The 21,249-nt window shown below is 37.0% G+C and overlaps 1 protein-coding gene and 1 pseudogene across 1 annotated transcript in view; both read left to right on the top strand.

Moving 5' to 3' along the window:
* DMTF1 (cyclin D binding myb-like transcription factor 1) overlaps positions 1 to 21,249 on the top strand; it is a 66,111-nt gene that overhangs the window by 227 nt on the left and 44,635 nt on the right. The window contains exons 2-4 of the mRNA XM_005876142.2: positions 10,645 to 10,765; positions 12,379 to 12,495; positions 14,179 to 14,301. Of these exons, the coding sequence (XP_005876204.1) occupies positions 12,387 to 12,495; positions 14,179 to 14,301 (232 nt within the window). The 5' untranslated portion in view covers positions 10,645 to 10,765; positions 12,379 to 12,386. The remainder of the gene's footprint in view (positions 1 to 10,644; positions 10,766 to 12,378; positions 12,496 to 14,178; positions 14,302 to 21,249) is intronic.
* On the top strand, positions 7,173 to 9,675 carry LOC106727779 (annotated as a pseudogene).

The raw sequence follows: 21,249 nt of genomic DNA, 5'->3' as shown, positions 1-21,249 counted from the left end.
TGCAGAGGAGAGTCACCAGCAGCCGCCGAGGCACCGCGGCGACCCGGCAGGGGCGGAAAATGGCGGCGGCTACGGAGGAGCTAAATGGCGCCGGGACCCCTGGGGGTGGGGTGGGCCGGGATCTGCGGAGGGAATTGGGCCCGGGGAATGCGGAGAGTCGGGAAGCCTTCCTTGTTTCTGTGGTGCTCGCCTTTCTGTCTTTTTGTTGTGGTTGGTTCCTTTTCGTTTGTAGGATTAGGAGGCTCAATGAAGAGGTGGGTCTCGCCCCACCCCCCTGATTTTTCCTTTTTCACCCTGTTTGCGTCTTAGATGTCTCTTCCCGTCTTTTTGGACTCACTCTCGCTCGCCTCTCCGTGGCCCAGCCCGAGGGGATCGGGGTTGCCGGCCCGACTGTCTCTGCCGGCCGGAGTCCCCCCCTTTTTTTTTTAAAGGGGAGGCGTGGGCCGGGTGACGGGCAGACGGTCCGAACCGAACCACCGGAGAACCGTGAGATGCCTCGGCAAGTAGCAATTGTCAGCACCTGCCAAGGTCCGAGGGAGGGTTTGAATTTTTTTTTAATGTCATGTGTCCTTTGAAATAGACGTGGGGTGTCTTTGAGGGACATGGGGTGTTTTTAGCCCGGTCTCCGGCGTAGGTCCGAGAGGGGTCCGGGTGCCTGCCTGTGCGGTGGAATGAATGGTGATGGAGCAGGTGTTTTCAGAGCAAAAGCATTCGGTGTCGACAGCGAGAGGACGATGATGCTACGAAGCGGGCCCAGGACCCCCGGCCTTTCCCCGATTGAATTTGGGGATCGGTGTGGGGCGGTTTTCCTGACTCGATTCGTGGTCAGGTACCTCCCTCCCGACAGCGGGCGAGGCTTCGGGTCGGAACAGCCAGCGAAGTGCGTGTTGCACGGCGTTGCCGTCTCATCAGCGTCGTACGCGCAGAATAACATTTGGGGGTTGTTTTTTTTTCCCCTCCGTTTGGAATTTTTGTCTTTTACTAATAATGATGCCTTTAATTATTGAGAGACAGTTAACCACTTAACTGTTTTTAAGTTGCGGTCCAAGTGAGAAAATATTCTTCCATTGTGTTGCAAATTTTTACAAACAGAATCTTTTTTTTTTTTCCAGTTAAGGACTTTCGTATTTTTTCATTGCTTGAGATTGCTTTCTGAATGAGCTGGTTTTTAAATTTGTGTTTCAAATAACCGTGTGTTATTATTGTTATTTTTTAGTCATTTGAGTAATTTACCAGCACTTCCATGTTTGAAGACTCTGTGGTGATAATACACCTAAGAGTGTAGCTTTTTACTATGACGGTGTAGTAGGGATAAGATTTTATTACATTAGGTTAAGATTTAGGAAAACATGAGAGTTATGATTCTTAATGTTACGAAAATGGTCAGACTGAATATTTTTAAGAATAAAAACAGGCTGGTGTGAGAACAAACTTTTTCCTTTTTTCTGAAAAAGACATTCCTTGTTACAGTTTTGGGGAAAGTACATTTTATGTTTTGTGGTGGTTTTATCTGATTATTTTAACTCCCATATATACTAGGTGCTTTTATTTGCCACCAAACTCATTTTTTTTTTTTCTATTTTAGTTGATAGGCTCACCCAAAATGTGATTTTTGGGGCTGATCTAGACCTGCATATTCAGCATGAATCTCTTTAATTGATTGCAGTTGAGCTAGATGGTGGAGCCAAAATGCTATTGCCCTACCTTCATCAACAGTTAATCAGCAAGTACTGGGCATTGCATGCATACTTAGTTTTGGGTTTTTTTAAGATGGAGAAAGGTTACCTCATTTCACTTCAAGGCAGCAGGAGGGATAACTGTATTTGTAAGGTTAAGTGTTACTTGTTAGTATTGAAATAAGAACAGCAAAACTAGTCCTTCCCATATAATGCTTATTTTTCTTTTTTTTAAAATATATTTTTATTGATTTCAGAGAGGAAGGGAGAGAGAGAGAGAAATAGAGAGAAATAGAACCATCAATGATGAGAGAATCATTGATCGGCTGCCTCCTGCACGCCCCCCACTGGGGACCGAGTCTGCAACCTGGGCACGTGCCCTTGACCGGAATTGAACCCAGGACCCTTCAGTCTGCAGGCCGACGCTCTACCCACTGAGCCAAACCAGCCAGGAGTAATGCTTATCTTTCTGCTCACTTTCTCTCTCCAAAGTCTATAGACCTTAATTTTTATTAATGATGTAATAAATTTTTTCTGAAAATAACATCTTGTTATTCTGAACAGTTGCTTTTGTCCTGCACCTTGAAGTACATTGGCTTAAGTTAACACTTGTGAAGGTGAATAAGACAATGTGAAACAAGTGTCCTTAGAGATTCACAACCTGGCACATAAATGTTAAAATATTGAGGGGGTTGGGAAGTGTTTTGAAAGTATGTGTTGCAGAGACATCAAACCTTTAGGACAGCAATAAAGTTTAGGAAGAGTTCCACTTTTTTAAATATTATATAGAGGCTGCCTTCTCAAAATGGAGTTTTCTTTTAATATTCAGTTTCCTCTTATCACCATCACTTTTAGCACTTTATATTCCCATCTAAAAAAAAAGGAATTCCCTAATTATTCTAAATGCTTTGCAATTTCAGCTCCACATCTTTTTCTACCCCTAAATGATATGAAATGACCTGAGAAAGTGATCAGTCTGTTGCTGTGTTAAATATAAAATAGATAGTTATGAAATGTATGTAGTGTTTGTTTGCATTCATATCATTTCTCCCTCTTTTTTCATGTTTTTTTCCTTTTATGAAGAGAATTTTTGTAATGGAAATCACAAATAGGTTTTGTTTATGCTTTGATTCTATAAAGGTAAACAATAAATTTAAATGAAAGAACCTGTTTATGAAGTTTGCTTTTTTTTACATTTGTTGATAGCCCATTCTGTGACTGGATACCAGAAAGAAGTTGTCAGGAAAAAGTACACTGAAGAGCCCTTTGTGAATAATTTTGTTTGTTTGAAATGTTACCCCCTCCCCCCCCCCTTTTTTTTTGGTTATGTACATTGTTGTGTTGTCTGGCATTTTTTTAAGCACCAGGTTGTCAAAGCTAATCTTTATTTACTATCAGGTGTTATGTAACAACAGGAAAATGCTCATTAAGTTTATGTATTGCCTATGAGTATTTTAGTATCTGGAGGAAATGCATTTTAAAAATTAACTTCTGTGTAAATCAAGACTATAGTGATAATTTGATGTATTAATTTTAAAGATCTTTTGATGCTGCTTTGCATCAAGTGCTCAGTTTAAATGGATGAAATCTTAAAATGCAGTTAAGTACATGTTATAAACTCTTAAGTCATGCACTGGGTGAAAAATAACATTTTTGGTTTTTAATGAGCAATAAGATTTTATTGCCAAGCCAGATATAAAATGCTATAAAATTACATTACTTGTAATACTATCAAGTAATTCTCTTAAATAATGATACTGTTTTCAGTCGTTGATAATTGAAATCAACATCTTAAGCAATTAAAGTATATTATAATAAACTCCATTAACATCTTTATTGATTATATGGCGTACAGTCATATTTTGCCATCTTAAAACCAAGCTATAATGAGCATTAATTAGGTACCTTAATTCAGTATGTTTTATGTTCATTTATAGCTCTGCTTCTCAAACTTCCACAAAGTACACTGAAGAGCAAATCCTTTGTGGCCCAGGACCATAGCCCAAAGCATTCAACTTCAAGTATGACATGTCCCCTATTCCTATCTTGAATAAAATCAATATTCAAGATTTATTTTGTGGCTTTGTCTTTTTTTTTTTACACCCCTCTATGTAAATGTGTTCAGGATATAGGAATTTATCTGTTCTCTTTCAAAATAAAAATATCTTAAAACACGTCTTTTAGATTATTATACATTACTAAGGAAATCACCTTACAAACATTTCCTAAGGAATCTATAATAATAAAAGCGTAATATGCTAATTAGACCAGACAGCTGAACGACCTTCCAGACCGACCTTCCGGACGGAGCTGGGGCTGCAAGGGCCAAGCCCCTTGCACAAATTTCGTGCATCGGGCCTCTAGTTCATTATATGCAATGATAGGTATGATGATGGTCAATATGGAGTCTTTATAATAACAAGACCTCAAACAAGAATGTTCATTAATAGGTTAATGGTTAGGTAAATTGAGATGCTTTGTATTCATTAAAAATGCTGTGACAGAGTAAGTACTAATATTGGAAAATGTTCCTAATGCAAAAAAAAATTATAAAAGATGTGACAATAGTATCTCATTGTAAAAAAATTTTTTTAAATAGGCATGTTAATACATGAATAAAAGACTTGGGTTATCTTCACAAAAAAGTTACAGGAGTAATTTCTGCTAATATATTGGGTCAGAAAAAAAGACATCTGAAAATTAAATGGGTCCTTACTGTCTTATTAGTTGAAATATGCCCAAAACTGTGTTTTAGCTAGTGGTTTTTAATTCTTACCTCATCAGTAAAATGCTAGTGCTATATATTCTGTAGCTTGCTTGATTTCCCCTTATGAAAGTATCTTATAGTGAATTTTTTTCACACTATGTAGCCTTACCCTGTTTTTCAATCCTATCTAATAAAGAGGGAATATGCAAATTGTCACAAAGATGGCGGCGCCCAGTCCCCTCAGCCCCAAGGGGCGGTCCGGCCCCTCCTTGCGCCTGCCGTTGGAGTCCCACAGTCCTTTCTGCCCAGCTGGGGGGTGGCAAGCGCACAGTGCGGCCAGACCTGCCCTCAGCCCCGCAGCCACCCAGGGCCGGCCTGAGGTGCAGGCAAACCTCAGATGTCGGCTGCCCAGCCGCCCAGGGCCACCTTGAGGCTTGCACTGCTGGCAGTGGCAGCAGCAGAGGTGTTATGTGGGCGTTGCCTTCCTCTGATCGCCGGGTCACCTCCCACCCCTAATGGCTCCCGGACTGTGAGAGGGGGCAGGTGGGCTGAGGGACCCCCCCTCCAGTGCATGAATTTTCATGCATCAGGCCTCTAGTGTAGAATAAATTCCAAGCACCTAGGGTTAGTAAAATTTCTGTGCTGCTCATGATCTTCACTAATAGAATCTACCCTTGTACTTGTACTGTGCTTGGGAACTGATTGATACAAATTTATCTACAGAACTAATCCCAAAGCTAGGAAGAAATGTCACTTTTTTGGGTTCTAGTTTTTAGAAGATATATGTCACTTAATTGCCTAGAAAATCAGAATAATTAATATAGGTGGAGATACATAAAATAATCCATTGAATAAAAGCTTTATATCAATACTGTAATAGAGTAGGATGAAGGATTCATTTCTTTAGTTCTGTGTTAAATAACCTATCCAAAAGTTCTTTTTGTTCTACATTAAGTAGTGTCATCTTGTTCATTGGATGTTATAAAAATTTACATTTCTCATTTAAATGCGAATATATGTAAATACTCCATTATAAATGTTTTGTACCATATTTCAGGTATTTCCTTGATTTTATTAGGGTATTTTTTTTCTGTTTAATATAGCCACTGAATGATAGAAACATGACCAGAGTACCATTTCACCAGTTAAAATGGCTATTATCTTTTTTCTCTTTATTTCTAGTTAGTGTAAAAATAGTACGTGTGGTATAACTATAACTCAGTGACAGAGAAAGGAAGATCTAAATGGACTGGTGGTGTGTACTTATTTGCCCCAAAGAGGACCAAAAATTTTATTACAGATTTGGAGATCTTCCTGACATACTTCCCTGATAAATCAAATGGGGAACAGTCCAGTTTCGTGTATAATGAATTAGAATACAAGGCATTAAAATATTCAACTTTGTACCTTACTATCTTAAATCAGTTTATTCACCCAACATTTCTCAGTCACTCTGGTCGAATCAGAATAATAGATATGCTCTTCTAAATAACATCTGTCTTGACATTATGGAAGCTAGTATTCTCTCTCCCTACTTACCTTGAAAGCTAAACCCCGTAAAAGACCTGTTTGTATTGTCTTCCCTACTTCCAATTCTCTGTGTATTCCAATATGGCTTCTGTCTCCACTACCTGAAACTGATTACCTTAAGGTCACCAATGTCCTTCATATTGCCAGATCAGATAGTCATCCTCAAAGCAGTCCTATTTAACACAGTTGACTACTTGATGCTCCTTGAAAAACACTCATGTGCCTCTTAGTTAGCACCTGTTAGTTTTCGTTTTAAGAATTTTGTTCATTTTTAGAGAGGGAAGGGATAGGGGAAAACATGGATGTGTGAGAGTAGCTGCCTCTTATGCCCCCAATCTTGATACCCGGACATGTGCCCTCACTGGGAATCAAACCAGCAAACTTTTGATGCATTGGACGTCACCCAGCCAACTGAGACACATTGGCCAGGGCATCACACCTATTAGTTTTCATCCTATACTACTGGTTGGTCCTTTTCAGACTCCTTTGTTTATGCATCACTTGACTTCCAACTGTTAGAGTGTTCCAGAATTGGAAGCTAGACTGTCTTCTCTAACCTCTCTAGGTGATCTTTAAAACAATTTGGATCCCTCTAACTCACATTTATAGGTCTAATTCACACCTGTTGAATTCCAGCTTCCAACTATCAACTTGACATCTTCATTTGGATGTCTCATATCTTTAATACTAACAGTAATAAAAATATTTAATGAAATATATTCTTAGAGTCTCCAAATTCACTCAGCTGTTTAAGCCAAAAGCCTAAGAATCTTTTTTTAATCCTTTATTGTTGAAAGTTTTACATGTCTCCTTTTCCCGCATTGACCTCCCCCCCCTCCCCCCTAAGAATCATCTTTGAAATAGCTCCCATTCTTTTTATCTTCATTCAGCAAATTCTATCAACACTGCCTCCAAATTATATCTTCTATCCAGCCTCCTTTCAAATCAAGTCCCACCTTAAGAACTTTGCTATTAATCAGTTGGTTGGCTTATAGTCACATGTTTGCAAGAGATGTCTCTTCAAGTAATGTAGCATCTCAGCATCAAGCCGCCATAGCTTAAAACAGTGTGAGCATCTGTGCATTATCTCTATTTTGTGCATCCGTTAGCAAGATGTGTCCTAAAAAGCCCAAGAGCTGGTTAGGTTGTTGACACTTAGTGTAACACTGGATATTCTCAAGTGTACAAGCATACACCGGAGGCATTGCACATTCGTTTCAGACCACTGCGGTTGTCCTAAAAAGCCCAAGAGCTGGTTAGGTTGTTGACAGTGTAACACTGGATATTCTTAAGTGTACAAGCATACACCGGAGGTATTGCGCATTCGTTTCAGACCACTGCGGCACAGCAAGGCACACATTTTATTTTCCCAGTGTATATAAAGGTTATGTTTATACTTGACTTCAAAAGTATGCACCAATCAAATTGCTCAACATAGTTGCTACAAACCTTCAATTGTTTTTTAAAAAAAATGTCTGCGGTACACAATAAAACAAGGTATGCCTGTATTTGGTATGATGTGGTAGATTATTTTTTAGGTCTGGAAAAGCGCAAAAATTTTTTCCTGTAAATTAATGGTAGGTAATTGCTTTGCTTTAACCATTTCACCTTACTAAAGATTTCATGGGAACCTTCTACTTTCCAATAGCAGGTATAATGGTGCCTTCTTTCATCTAGCTATTTCATACTCCTTTTTCCTTGTATTACTTTCTCACCATGTCTTCTCTAATCTACCTGTGTGTGTTTTTTTCCCTAAAGCTTTAGATTAACTTGGGGCCCAAGATGACTTTCATTAAATGCTCAACCAGTAATCATTTTGTACCTATCAAATGAGCAGTTGTGCTCTTTTTGCTTTGTAGTTCCTTTTTAAATAAAAATACTGTCAAGGTTACCAGAAACAGAGTTTATATCTCAATGATTGGGATATAAATTTGTGCAACCTTTCTGGAAAATAGATTGTAATGTGATCTAGGTGTTCATTTATTTTCTTTTTTTAAAATTAATAATTTTCACTAATTACTATTTAAGGAAATAGAGTATGTAATAAATGTTTCAGTATGTTTTAAGGAAATGAAAATTGATAGAGTAATTGTTAAGTAATATATTTTTTTTATACAGTGAAAGTTTTAAATGATACAGGAAACTTCAGTTAAATCTTAACCATGGTTTCCTTCACAGTTTTCAATATGAATGAACTCCAAATAGCAGGATATAAAATTGCTTATCCACTGTAGTCTTGTCTCTCACACCCACACACCAAAGACAGTGAACTCTGGTTTTGGTAAGTTTATAGATGATTTGAGCTTTTTTAAAACATTTCTATTTTTCCATCTTCTGCAGTAGGTATTACTTACAAATCAGCTTTAAAAAATATTTAATGGATTCAGAAATAAGGACAGCATGAAATATAATAGCTGACTGAAGATTTCTCTAGCAGGATCTGTACCTTTTTCACTGCTGACTTATTTATGTACAGCAATTCTCATATATAACTATCCCCCTTGAACCTCAACTCCTGCTGTGCTTTTGAACTTTTGGTTGACCCTTTGGGATAAAGATGAGAAGCCTATTATTGAAAGAAACCTTTAAAAAACCAATAATTTCCCTAACTTCTCTGTTAGCTGTCTGCTCCATAGCTCCTGTTGATTAGGTCCAGAGGACCACTCGTCACAGGCTCTGACATGTCAGTGATGGCTGAGTGTCAGACGAAGCAGAAGTAGGCTATGGATCCGAGAAACACCACGGGGAGTAATGATTCCATGTTTGACCAGAGCATGCTGGAAAAGATGATGTGGTCTAAAGGAAAGAGTTTAGGGTCTTAAGAGCAAGGAGCCACAGGTCATATTAAAGTTCAAGTTAAAAATAACCACCTGGATTGCTCATCAGGATGATTTTAACCAGCTTCTGGCTGAACTGAACACTTGCCATGTACTGGAAACAGCATGCTGACTCCTCAGACAATAAGGAAAAGAAATCTTCCAGCCTTGAAGAAAAGTCCCGAATCTCCAAAAACCCATGTTCATTATAAGAAATTGACAAAAGGGAAGGATCTGTCATCTCGGAGCAAAACAGATCTTGACTGCATTTTTGGGAAAAGACAGTAAGAAGATTCCTAAGGAGATTCCAGTCCTGCTACTCCAGATGGGAATGAAACCTCCACTATGACAAGTGCCTTAACTATCCAGGAGTACTTTGCCAAGCAGCTGGCAGATCTAAAGAACAAGCCATAGGTCATGGCTGCAGGGCCTTATGTTTCAGAGACAAAAGGGGAAAGGAAAGAAAGGCAAAAAATAAATGTGGAAAATTACACCCAACTCAGAACTAAGAAAAAGACCAAGTTGAGCAGCGGGTTAGAGACCCTTATTGGGATGAGAATTATGACACTTCTACTGAGGATGGAGAGGGTTGTGTGTCCTAATTAATGACCAGGTCTTACCACCAAAGCCCAAAAAAGAGAAGAAAAATGATAAAAGCAAGTTGAGGCAGCAGTGGATGCCACACAAGATGAAGCACCAGTGAAAAAGAAGAAAGGCTCCAAATAAATTATTTTGAGCCAGGGCCTTCCAACCACTCAGATGTCAGGCAAACATCTTGGCCTAGTGTCAGAGCAGAGTTCACCCAAGAGAGTTTGTGCACACCTTTTAACATGCCCATGGATTGCTGAGTCTCACCCTTTCGCCACATTTTCCCCAAATCGTATTCCCAGGAGAACTTTTAAATGTTCTAAATCATGGCTGTCATAAACAAATTTCTTTGCAGACTCTGAAAAAATAAAAAAAATATAAAAATATTTCAGGTTTTATAAGTTTCATACTGCATTGAAAAGCTTGCAGTATGGTTTAATATACTGTAATTTACCTTTTCCAACCTGATTATTTGGGATTCCCCCTCCCCATACACACACACACACACACACACACACACACACACACATTCCTAGACAGGATTGTTCACAGGTATTATATATTTTTAATGCTTCAAGAAGATGAAATAGGTATTATGTAAAGAATGGTATTAGTTATTATTATTTTTTAATTTCTATAAGAGTTTATTTGAGCCAAACTTATAACATATGCTGGGAGCGAGATCTCAAATGCTACCTGGTGTTAATTGTTATAAAGAAAAGATACTGGTCAGATTTATGGTACTGTATTAGTTGATGTACACTCTGGGTCATGTTATATGTACCTAGTCCAGTGATGGCGAACCTATGACACGTGTGTCAGAGGTGACACTCGAACTCATTTTTTTGGTTGATTTTTCTTTGTTAAATGGCATTTAAATATATAAAATAAATATCAAAAATATAAGTCTTTGTTTTACTATGGTTGCAAGTATCAAAAAATTTCTCTATGTGACACGGCACCAGAGTTAAGTTAGGGTTTTTCAAAATGCTGACAACGCCGAGCTCAAAAGGTTCGCCATCACTGACTAGTCTGTAATTCATAGAACCACTAACAGTTCAACCTATTTTTTCCAAGAATGTTTGACTGCCTGATGAGGGACAAATGGGTTGAGAAGCTGCCTTTGAATTAACTCAGTGGGCATCAGAATCTCATCATTTCTGCCCTTCACTGGGAATACTTTTAGAGGCTGATTTCCTAAAGGTCTAAGAATTCTGGTTTTGTCATTTTTCTAGTTGACCTAACACATGAGGCTAGTGTCATCAGCATACTGCTAGCACACAAGTGTAGTTAGAAGACTTATTGTGTAATGCTGTTATTTTTTCAGTGTTGCAGCTATAGGAGCATGGGGGAAAAACAATCTGGATAACATGAAAGTGATGCTGGTGGCTAAGGGAAGGCGACTTGATTCTGTGGGAAGGGATATAGCTGATTCATCTGTTTTCTAGGTAAGCCTGCCTTTGTTCCAAGGACCTCACCTCATGACTGCAAATTTTAATCATAACTAGATCATGATTTCCACTTTAATATGGGAATGGCATCTTTACCATTGTAAAATGAATGATATCCTTTTAAAACAGTAATTTGTTTAATAAAACTTTAGTGAATCTCACTGAGTCTTCATCATGTAAATGTTAGTAGATCCTAAGTTGTTCTGCCTGGGGGAAGTGCATAGTGTAAATGGTAAATATATGAACACACTAATAATATCTTGTGTATAAAAGCCAAATAATGGGTGAATAATTCAGTATACATCAAAGCTTATGTCCCCTTTCTTATGATAATTGGTAAAAAGTACATGGACAAGACCAAAATTGAGTATTGAGGTAAGAACTTCATTGAATATTATAAGGTAAGCCTGAAGAGTTCAACTAGGCTATTAATAAAAATTCAATAAAATTCCCCCTGTCAACCATGAACACTATATTCTAAGGTTGATCAGTCTGTCGGCACAAAAGAAAAATATTATATGTGTAAAATAGCAGTTTAAACAAAAACAGTTCTCTATTTCAGAAGAAGGCATGGCTCCATCTCTGTTAGAAAAGCAATTTGATCAATGATGGATGTATGCACTTGTTTAATATTAATGAAAAAAAAACTTTAGAAGAATTATTTAGTGTTCCTACCTGTCAGATAATAACAGAGCTTAATTACTTGTAAAAAATGTTTTGGAGAAGTAATTCTTAGATTAAGATAAAAGCTTTAATGAATGTTCTACTAAAGAATCAGAAGTTAAGTACATTTAAATATATCACAAAGCTGCCAATAAAAAATACCTAAAAAGTGGTGAGATTTGCCCTAACCGGTTTGGCTCAGTGGATAGAGCGTCGGCCTGTGGACTGAAGGGTCCCAGGTTCGATTCCGATCAAGGGCATGTACATTGGTTGCGGGCACATCCCCAGTGGGAGGTGTGCAGGAGGCAGCTGATTGATGTTTCTCTCTCATCGATGTTTCTAACTCTCTGTCCCTCTCCCTTCCTCTCTGTAAAAAATAAATAAAATATATTTTTAAAAAATAAATAAAAAGTGGTGAGATTTGCTGACATGACAACTTTAATTGCATGTGGTAAAAACATTTCTTTAAAGAGTGAATACTGTAGGTCTTTAGTCATAGCAGTCAATTCTTATAGATTATTATATCTAATTCTACTTTTTAATTGATTTTTTCAGAGAGAGAGGAAGGGAAAGAGAGAGAAACATCGATGTGAGAGAACAACATTGATTGGCTACCTCCTGCACACCCCCTACTGGGGGGGATCGACCCTGCAACCCAGGCATGTTGAATACTGGGTATTGAACCGGTTACCTTTAAGTGCTCAGGGCAACGCCCAGCCAGCTGAGCCACACCAGCCAGAGCTATATCTAATTCTAAATAATGGTTATAAATTTTTGAAAAACCGTTTGAAATCTGAACTTGCATTGCAGTTTCACATAAAGAACACTGTAGGCAGATACAAATTGTGCGGGTTTTGCAGGGGGAAATGGGGAAATTAGAGGGCCACTTTAAGTTCATATTTGGAAATAATTTTTTTAATCCTAATCTGAAATATGTTCTTATACAGATTTGAGTATGAGCACAGTTGAAGAGGATTCTGACACAGTAACAGTAGAAACTGTGAACTTTGTAACTTTGACTCGGGACATAGACGGGAACCTCATTCTTCATTGCCCTCAAAATGGTAGGAGAACTTGTAGGCATAATTGTGAATCTTTCTGGATTTCTCGATTTTATGTCACTTTTGATCTCTGTTATCCATCTGGGCGGTTTAGGCCAGGACCGTAAGAAAAGAGGTTATCTCTTTGATTCGTGAATTAATCTTAATTTTTATATTTTAAAAATATCCCTTGGTATATTTTCTAATTTACCATGAATTTTAACCTTTATGAGTAGCTGTTTTATTAGTAAAATCTGTTGAGCCTCCTAAGATAATGATGGATTAACTTCCTCACCAAGAGTATATGTGGTACATTAGAATATATAGATATAGTCATGCCAATAAAATAAATGAACATTTTTTGCTAGAACCTGTGTTAGAGAATTTTATGTGACTGAGTAAGATTTACTGTGATCATGTGTAATGACTCAAGATTCAACAGCCTTGGGGTTTGTGATTTTTCTCTACCTATTTCTTGTGTATAATTTATTGTTTCTTTTGCTTTAAGTTCATCTTTGCTCAACCTAAATTTTGTCTTCTCTTTTCACTCCATACTTAACCCTAGGTTATGTCATTCAAACTTGCTGTTTTAACTACCACCTATGTATTAAAATGATTCAAACTTCTGACTATTATGAATTGTCCGTTTCTCAGAGGCACCTTTAATGTCACATGTCTCAAACTGAATTCTTTCACAGAATCCCCCAACGTAGTTCTTTTTTCCTTTCTCAATCAATTTCATTTGTTTTAATATCCTAGATCATAAATACAGGTAGGAATAATCCTCTCATCTCCCGCATTCATTCTTTCATGAAGATTTGTTGATAGAATTGTTTCTTAAATCAATTCCCTCCTCTCTTCTCAAGTCCTCCTTTCTTATTTCAGTTTCTCACCTGGGTGGCTCTAACAGCCTTTAACCAGTTTCCCACCTCTATTCTTTTAAACTACAAAGACATTGGTCATGATACTCAACAGTGTAAGAAGGTATTTCAAGCGTACCATGGTTTTTAAAATAATTTGGCACATAGCCTCCCATCATCTCATCTTTCCTTTCAGACTCACTTTTGCCACATTTCACTTATCCATGTTCCAGCAGTTCATGACTTGTTTTTTACTTTCCTAACATACCTTAAGCTTTTCATATCTCAGTGTCACTGCATATATTACTCCTACTGCCAATAATACTCATTTTCCTCTGGCTCTGTTCATATTAAAGACATCTTCTCCAGGAAACCTCCCTTCACTTCTAAATTAAATGCCTCTCCTCTTTGCTCATATCAGCCTCTTCATAGCTCTTATTACACTATTTTGAAATTGTTAGTTTAGTCATCTCCTCCACTACACTGTGAGCTCCTTGATAGTAAGGGTGTCTCTCATTGTTCTTTTCCAAGCACTTAGCACATTGTAGGCACTCAGTAAATATTTGTGAGTGAGTTGTCTTTACATAGGAAATATTTAGAAAGCCAGATAGTTGACAGCACAAAAGTGTGAAGTTCAAAAAGTGGCACCTTTGTCATAAGAATAAAAGCTTAGGTACTGTAGTAGGCACTGAGAAGGCAATATTGTTTGGAATCCCACTTGTACAACTGGGCTTAGTTAACTGAGCAAATCAGTAAGAAGATTGTTTTACAGTCATTACTTGAAGATTTTGTGTTTTCTTCATTGTTTTGAACATTTTGAGATTTTTGTTTTGTTTTGTTTCATCAGAAGCTGATGAAATAGACTCAGAAGATAGTACTGAACCTCTGCATAAAAGGCTTTGTTTGTCTTCTGAGGATGATCAGAGTATTGATGATTCTGCTCCTTGCATATCAGTTGTTGCACTTCCACGTAAGTCACTGTTTAAAAGCAGAGTTTCCTTTTAAAATCAAATTTTAGCTTGCAAGAGATTTAGTTGTCAATTGAAGGTAGACTTAAACCCATTATTTTCTCTTCATTTCATCAAAAACCCTCTTTTTAATTCACGCATAATAAGTGCTTATATGTTCCAGATGTGATTGTAAATGCTTTTACATATATTATCTAATTTAATTTTTTTTTTATTATTGCCCCCTCACTGCCACCCCTAGCAGGAGCCTTTTTAAGCATTTTTTTTTTCCTGATCTAGCTTTCCCCCATGAACTTTTTTTAATGTGCTGTCTGTATGTTCTTGCTTTGTTAATAAAGAGAATAAAATTTTTTTCACACTGGAAGTTATATAGGAGTCTGATTAGTTTTTCTCACTAAGGTTTTAACATGTTTAAATTTCAAGATCATTTAGAGTAGATTGGATTCTAAGGAGGTATCGCATTTCAGGTACTTGTGGCAAAAGACTACAACACAACAACTATAACGTTAGATTATATTTCTAATTTGTTTAGCAAAAAATAGGAAATCTTGTTGAACTGTGGTGTCCCCACAAAGCTCAGATAGGTTTCTTAGTCCATGCTGATGGGGTTGGGATACAAGGCTCTTGTACATAAAGGAGAGTCTTGCCATATCTGAGAACTTCCCTTTTGCACTCAGCATCAAGCAAAATCACATCTTTACCCAGCGGGGAAAAACTGAAACTAGGTTTTCATTGTGGAAAATCATGTTTTCACAAATAGGTAAATACTCTGTATTTAGAGTTTAGTTGCTTGTTAAATTTACAGAAAAGAAACCCTTTTATGTCAGTTTGCTGTGAGACTTTATTAATACAGTATTAATGTTCATGTTGCTAATATTGCTTCCAGTTGTGACTATACAAACATAATCTATTTATAATTAAATTAAATGACCTAATTAAGTGATCTTTCCTCCTAATGATAATTCATACGATTTTTTTAAATTCCTAATTTGACTGTCATTATGTTGTGATTCTGCTTTAAAACTTGATTAACCTATCTGTACTACAGACGTAATCCTATATGGACATTTTCTAAGCTACAATTATTTTTATTCAGCTATAATTGATATGTTACATTATATTAGTTACAAGTGTACAACATAATGCTTTGGTATATTCATATATTGTGAAATGATCACAATAAGACTAGTTAACATCCATCACCATATATAGTTACAGAATTTTTTTCTTGTGGTGAGAACTTCTAAGATCTGCTTTCTTAACAACTTTTAAATATACAATATAGTATTATTAACTGGTTAGTTCATTAGAGTGCCTTTATCATAATTGTAGGTTCAAACTATACTTGATATTTTGTTCTATTTTATGGTGTTAATCTGAATTGGATGTTATAAAATACATGAGCTACTTGATATTGAGTCATAGCCTATCATGTACACAGTGCATTTTGGAGGCTAATATTTACAATAAGACTGAATTCGTGAAAAGCAGGCTTGAAGTATTTACATGTTTCCTGTATTTGTAAAACGTATGTTGATAAATCAACTTAGTAAAGTTTCTATATTTTAAAAAAAAGTCACAAAAAAGCATGAAGTCCTATATATCTTGGACTGCTTGAGTGAGCAAGTCATTTGCTGGACTTAAAGATTTAACTTAAAATTTAATTTTAAAATTCATATTTTGTGTACATGCTTTATAAAACTGATAAAATTTATCTTCTGAGTCTTAAAAGTCCTCTTAACTTTCATAGTAATCAGTCTAGACCACTAATTGACCACTTATTTTTGCAGTCATCTACCACCACATTCACTCCATTCCCTATTCATAGTTATAACTCTTGGTGATTACTCATTCAGATGATTGTTGCAATATCTTAGCCTCCTATTCTTTTTGTTCTTCACACTGCCTTTTCTCTACCATTACCACTTTTGTTACTACCTATTAACTAGAGTCCATCTGTTTTCTGTTTCAGATTTTGCTTTCTACCATTACTTCCAATGTTTCCAGCTTACTTCCTCTAGTACTCTTACACTCCTATGATCCTTTGCCTCACTGGCACCCATTAATCTTACCACTTTTTCTTTGTTTTTTCTCCACTTTGTATCCTGTTTCCTCCTTACCCAATTTCACTTTCGTTATTAGTCATTGTAATCACTGTCTTGAATTGCCATCAGGTCTTTTTTTCCTTCTTTCACTTATTTGTTCTTTGGTGAAACCACAACCTTGGTTAAATTTATCTGCCCACTTATGTGTCTATACCTGATGGGAGAAAAACAGCATAGGCAAACTGACTGATCCCACTTGAAACTCATCATCATCATTATCTTGGAAGTGGGCTCATGATGTTGCCTGCCAGTCACACCATACATACTTCACCATAATTTTCTTTATCCCACTCTGACATAACTGTTTCATATATCCCAAAACCTCTAATACTTTCTCCATCTTCTTTACTCTCAACTGATAGCCTTGCCTACTACTTTACTGAGAAAATTGAAGTAGCCAGAAAATAATTTCTATAAGTTTTTATTTCCACAGATACACACCTACAAGGATCTATGTATCTATGTCCATATATTTTATCTTTTCTCTTAGCTAAGGCCAGCCAGCTCTTCATTTTATTAGATCCTATTCCTTTGCCTACTCACTGATATTGTTAAACAATTCTTGATATTCTCTTTTGAAACATCAATTTTTGCTTCTCTAGCATTGTTCCCTTTAGCATTGTAAACATATTATAATTCTTTAAAAAGTCCCATTAGCCCACTTCTGTCTCCCATCCAATTTCTCTCCTTCCCTTAAGAGGAAAATACCTTGAAATAATTGCCTCCATTTCTTCCATTCTTCCTTCAGCCCACGCCAGTCAGACTTTTACCTGTCTCGCTTCATCAAAACTGTTCTTTTTTTTTCAGTCTTTGTCTTGCTTGATCTATCCACAGTTTTTGATAATATTTATAACTCCCTCTTCCCCACTTAACATTTTGTCATGTGGGTCCCAGGGAACACATTTCTCTAGTTTTCCTCTACATTTCTGTCCATGTTCTTCTCAGTCTCCTGTGCTGACTTGTCCACATCTCCCAAACCTCTAAATGTGGCCTGCCCCAGGACTCAGTTCTTAGACTGCTTCTGTTTCCTGTTTTCATTCCCTAAAACTAATGATTTTAAATTCTATCTCTGGTGATGTCTCCCAGATTTATTCCAGTCCAGACTTCTCCTTTTAACTCTAGATGTTTAGTAGGTATCTCAAACTAATATGTTTAAAACTGAGTTCCTGAAACTTCCTAAATTTCAAAATTTGCTTCTACAATCTTCCCTATCTCATTCTTGGCAGGTACATTTTTTCCATTTGCTGACATTTAAAAAAACCCACCTATAATATCATCTTTGACTTTTCCATTTCTCTCATGTTTGGTTTATCTGCAAATTCTATTGGCTCCACAATTTGAACTACAATTATCCTTACTTGATTTCACCCTGGTCCAAGCTACTGGCCTCTTGTCATGATTATTGAATTAGCTTCTTAACTGATTGCACTCCAGCCCTTGCCGCCCTTTAGGCTATTTTCCCTATAGCAGCCAGAGTGATCATCCTATCTAATAATAGACAAAGATTGAAATTGACCGTACCTTCGATATGCCTCCCATTGGCTAATCAGCGAGATATGCAAATTAACTACCAACAAAGATGGCTGTTAATTTGCATACGTAGGCGTGAAGCGTCGGAGCGAAGACTGAAAGCGGCTCCGGCCGGAGCACCGAGGGCTGTGAAGGCGGCTCCGACCGGAGTGGCACCGGTTTTCCTCTGGCACCCGGGACCCAGGCCTATTGCACGAATCTTTTCGTGCAACAGGCCTCTGGTATTACAATAAAAGATTATATCATTCCTCTAGATCTTCCATTGGTTTCCTGTCTGAGAGTTAAAGCCAAAGTCTTTATAGTGGCCTACAAGTTACCACACAATATCTTACTTTTCTTGTTCAATCTGCTTTGGCCACACTGCCCTCCTTGCTATTCCTGGGAAAATCCAGGCATCTCCCCATCTCAGAGCCTTTGCACTCGGCTTTCGCTGCCTGAAATGCTCTTTCTCAAGACACCTACATGACTGGCTCCCTTCCTCACTTTGTTCCAAGTCTTAGTTATTTTTCCTGGTCTCCTCTCTAAAATTTCAAATACCCTTCCTCACTTTCAATACATTCCCTTTCCTTCTTTATATTTTTCTTCTTACTACTTATCATCATCCAATATAATACTGTGTTCATTTTGTGTTTAACCCATTAGAATATAAGCACCATAAAAGCTGGGTTTTGCTCACTGCTATCTCCAATTACTCAGCAATACCCACTCTGGTATTAGATGCACAATAAATATTGGTTAAATACATATATATAAAATAAACATATTTATATATATGAGCAAGGAATGTGTTAGGAAATTAGATGGTCCCATTTTTTCCATGGATTTTTAAAAACTAATTAGAACTTGCCATTGCTATTCTGGAATTGAATTATTCCTTTCCTTGCAGTTTCAGAAAATGATCAGAGCTTTGAGGTGACCATGACTGCAACCACAGAGGTGGCAGATGATGAGATTACTGAGGGAACTGTGACACAGATCCAGGTATAGTCAGTCTTTTTTTACTTTTTATAATTGATATGAGAGGGAGAGAAAAAAATAAACACTGATTTGTTGTTTCACTTATTTATGCATTCATTGGTTGATTCTTGTATGTGCCCTGACCCGGGATCAAACCTACAATCTTGGTGTATCAGGATGACACTAACCAACTGAGCAACCCAGCCAGGGCCAACTCTTCTTATTGGCTGCAAGAGGATCATCCTTTACACATACCTTAGGTGGTAAAATATTGTGAACATATTTTGTCTGACAAAGTAGCAACCACAAAATTGAGGGTAAGATTCATTACTTCGTTCAGGTTTCCAAGTCCCTACATATATGAATCTCAGAATTGTAAGCAAAAATAAAATTTTAAAATTCATTCCCTGTAGAGTGGTTCAAGTCTGTTGAAATAGGTGATGCCTGTGCAGTCATTACTTGCATGGACTGATCTCACTTGAGCTGTTAAATAACTTTTAAATTTTATCTTATAGGAGATATTGATTGGGATATAAAGCTTTTTGAGGCAGTTTTACCCAGCAGTTATCTGTAGTGACTGATTTAGAGAGGCTACATATGATCTCTGTTTTGTGTCAGTGGAAACTAGTCATTACAGATAGGCTTTAGTTAGAGTAGTTATAGTTATGTAGTTCCTTTTGGTGCTTGTAGGACTACATGCATTTTACCATGTGTTTAGAGGCTGGATTATAATCAGCCTTACTGTTTTCCTCTTAATGTGAACTTCTTTGTCTCATAAGTTATTTCTGCCAAAAGTAATCAGAATTCTTTGCTTTCTTAGCCTAAAGCTTAAATCTATTTTACTTATAAATTTATCTGTTGCTGATTGTGCTTTTCTGTTTAGTAGCTTGTGCTTTTGTTTCATTTCTTCATTTAATAAAATATTTTGAAGTAGTAGGCAGTGGAGACATTATACCATTATTTTCTAATATGAAGCATCTCAGTGACCTTGTTCAGTTAAGTATAATAGTTGTAAATTGATAAGTAAAATCAAGGACTAAGGACATCTAATGTAGGTGCACTGTGAACCTCTTGCAATGGAGCGCTTCAAAGTGGTTCCACAATGAAAGGATTTCCAGAGGCATGAGTCTGTGCTTAAATGGCTTTGAGATAGGCTGCAGATCCTCATAATCTGCCCTCGGGTATCAGCTGGTGATTAGGACAGGAATTTTTTTTCCAAGCTCTCTGAAGCAATAGAGCACATCCTTTCTTCAAAATGGGGCTTGTCACATTCATTTCAGGTTCAAAGATTATGAAGTCTTCACTTCTATTCTGTTTTCAATGTAGTAAAAATAACTATACATATGTATAATTTTGTTTACAACCTAGCTAGAAGATTGAGCAGTGGCAATGTTAGTTAGACAAGTTATAGGGTTGTTTTGTTTGCATTATTTCCAAAGAGTTAATGAGCTATTATTTAATATTAGCTTCTTGGTTTGTTATTACCATTTTAGTGAATGAAAAACTTAATAATTTCTAATATATGTTTAATAAGATTAACATTAGCTGTTAGTGAAAATCAGCCTAGTTAAAAGTTCAGCAGTAATGTGATCTTCAGATTACAAGAGGCCTTAGACACCATCTGTCTAGTCCAGCCGTGGGCAAACTACGGCCCACAGGCCGGATCCGGCCTGCTTAAAATGAATAAAACTAAAAAAAAAAAAGACCGTACCCTTTTATGTAATGATGTTTACTTTGAATTTATATTAGTTCACACAAACACTCCATCCATGCTTTTATTCCGGCCCTCCAGTCCAGTTTAAGAACCCATTGTGGCCCTCGAGTCAAAAAGTTTGCCCACCCCTGGTCTAGTCTGTCTCCGTTCTCAGCTTTATAAAGGTCACTTGGTCTTTAAAAGAAAAAAGTCTAAAATGCACGCTACATAGAGTTATAAAACTTTTCCTACTTGATCAGTGATTTATAGCTTTTTGCCCATGGATTTTTTAAAAATCACTTTTATGAATATAATATGTTAATTATCAAATATAAAAATAAAGTAGGTAACAATAAAGATATGGCTTTTCCCCTTATTGTGCTTTTGTGGCTCAGTGATAGCTTCTCTCTTACCAACTGAGATGGGTTTCGATTCCTGTGGAAGTTAGAAATTCATTTTTTATTTATTGAAGAAATAGTGCAATCTTTGTTAGGACTTACCTCCAGCCAGTGACATAGCTTAGTAGTTGATCCAATCCTGATCACTAGACAGGTAATTCTCCCCTTAATCCTAGTCTGCCTGTGATAACGTCAAACCTCATACCGCAGAACTGTTGTCAGATTTTCCTCACTCACACTATAGCTCTCTTTAGTTCAAGGTCAAGT

This window comes from Myotis brandtii, unplaced genomic scaffold (assembly GCF_000412655.1).
Source record: "Myotis brandtii unplaced genomic scaffold, ASM41265v1 scaffold48, whole genome shotgun sequence".
Taxonomy (NCBI): Eukaryota; Metazoa; Chordata; class Mammalia; order Chiroptera; family Vespertilionidae; genus Myotis; species Myotis brandtii.
This window is presented reverse-complemented; position numbering and strand designations above follow the sequence as displayed.